At 51.9% G+C, this 2,206-nt stretch overlaps 1 protein-coding gene across 1 annotated transcript; it reads left to right on the forward strand.

Moving 5' to 3' along the window:
• Positions 1–311: 311 nt before the first annotated feature.
• On the forward strand, positions 312–1,822 carry LOC116380067 (forkhead box protein I2-like). Its single transcript, XM_031842024.1, has 3 exons — positions 312–864; positions 1,086–1,495; positions 1,589–1,822. The coding sequence occupies exons 1-3, from the start codon at positions 321–323 to the stop codon at positions 1,820–1,822; spliced, it is 1,188 nt and encodes a 395-aa protein (XP_031697884.1). The 5' UTR covers positions 312–320.
• Positions 1,823–2,206: the final 384 nt, after the last annotated feature.

Here is a 2,206-nt window from a genome sequence, read left to right on the forward strand (position 1 = left end):
GTGTGTGTGTGTGTGTGTGTGTGTGTGTGTGTGTGTGTGGTGACATACCTCATTAAATGCTCTTATCTGCCTGAGGGGAGGAATTCATCTCATTCAAATGAACCCCCCACCACACACACACACACACACACACACACGCTTATGCATGTGAGTGTGTGTGTGTGTGTGTGTGAGAGAGAGAGAGAGAGAGAGAGAGAGAGAGAGAGAGAGAGAGAGAGAGAGAGAGAGCCAATCAGCTCGTCCGTGGGCGGGGCATAGAGTATAAGTTCCTCAGGTGAGCAGCAGCAGGTGTACAGAGCAGGACAGGTGAGTCTTCCAGCATGGTGTCCTCTTCCCCTCCGAGTGGACGCTCTATCCCCCAGCAGGAGCTCTCGTCTCTGGGCCTCGATCCGGCCGACTTCAGCCTGTACAGCCCTCCGGCTCCTCCAGAGTCCAGCCTGTCTGGGTCCCCCTGGATCTCCCAGACCAGCAACAACGGTGACCCCTACGTCTGCTTCTCCAGTCCAGACCTGGGCCCCGTCACAGGCCTCCCACCAGGACTCCCATCAGGACTCCCATCAGCCTTTGGAGGCCTCCTCCAATACCTGTACGGCCTCCAGAGGCCTCTCCTCCCCTGGTTCTCCGTGTCCACCCCGGAGGAGGTTCTTCGTCTGGTCCGCCCGCCGTACTCTTACTCCGCCCTCATCGCCATGGCCATACAGAGCGCCCCCGAGCGGCGGCTGACCCTGAACCAGATCTACCGGTACGTCGCCGACAACTTCCCCTTCTACGGCTGCAACAAGGCCGGCTGGCAGAACTCCATCCGCCACAACCTGTCGCTCAATGACTGCTTCCGGAAGGTTTCCCGTCACGAGAACGACCCAGGTGAGCTTCAGTCTTCAGCACCGGGCTTTTATTTTGTTAACCTAACTAGTCATCAGTAACAGGAACATTTTACTTCTATGTAAGTCGAGTACAGTTTTTATAGTGTTTTCTAACACAAATTAAACTCTAGTTATAATCGTTAAAACCTAACGTGTCTTCTGATGAGAAGATTGTTGCAATAATAGATCTTTTCTTCCTCCTCCTCCTCTTCCTCTCTCCAGGAAAAGGAAACTACTGGACTCTGGACACAAACTGTGAGAAGATGTTGGACAACGGAAACTTTCGCCGTAAAAGGAAGAGGAAGGCCGATAACGTGACTGCTGGAAAGAAGCCTCCATCCTCCTCCTCTTCCTCCTTTTCCTCCGACTCCTCGTCAGAGCCCAGCCCTCAACTTCCCAGCATGCACTACGACGGCAGCAGCACTGAGTTCCCTGCTCTCTCAGACACTCCCCTCAGCAGCTTCCCGTGTCACCTCCAGGACTCCCTCCTCCTCCCTCCTCCTCCTCACTCCAGCTCCTACATGCATGTACCGGACCATGCCTCCTCCTCCCCTCCTCCTTCTCAGGGATACTCTTACTCACCAAGCGCCGTGGTGCCGCAGTGGGACACCTGCATCTCCTCTCCTCCCCTCTACTCCTCCTCCTTCCATCACTCCTCTTCTCCTCCTCTCCTCCCCTCCTCCCACTTGACTCCCCCACACTTCTCCTCCCTCGCCGCCCCTCAGGCCGGCTCGCCGGCCCTCTACTCCGCTCCTCAGGCCGGCTCGCCGGCCCTCTACTCCGCCCCCCAGGCCGGCTCGCCGGCCCTCTACTCCGCCCCCCAGGCCGCCTCTACGCCGCTCTACGTCGACCTGCAGACGTCGTCGTGCAGAAGGCTCCAGGCTGCCCAGTGTGGGCCTCTGTTCTCTGGGGGCTTCTGTGACACTCTGCCCCTCGACTCTTTGGTTCTCCTGCAGTGACACAAAGTGATGGAGATGTTAAATGTTTTAAGTTTGTAAAAATGTCTCCAGGTTGATTTTTGAATGAATTTTGAGCTGTGAGAATGTTTGTATTTATCTTTTTTTTTAATTAAAGTTACAAATGTGGGTGAATGTTTTTTTATAGTGTAAATATGAGTTATGTGTTGGAATAAAAGCTAAATGAAAAAATATATTTGTGTCAGAATCTTCAGAACTAACAATCTCTTTAGTAACAAAGAACAACACGAGTATTGTGTAAAATAAAAAAACAATTATGCAAAACAGAATTAAATAGAAAACAAAAAAACAATACTGTATTTACAAATCATGGTCAGATATTTCAGTTATTAAAAGTAAAAACAGGCTAACATCACTGTTAGCTTC

The sequence above is a fragment of the Anarrhichthys ocellatus genome, unplaced genomic scaffold, assembly GCF_004355925.1.
Source record: "Anarrhichthys ocellatus isolate YVR2014 unplaced genomic scaffold, GSC_Weel_1.0 scaffold6032, whole genome shotgun sequence".
NCBI classification, from domain to species: domain Eukaryota; kingdom Metazoa; phylum Chordata; class Actinopteri; order Perciformes; family Anarhichadidae; genus Anarrhichthys; species Anarrhichthys ocellatus.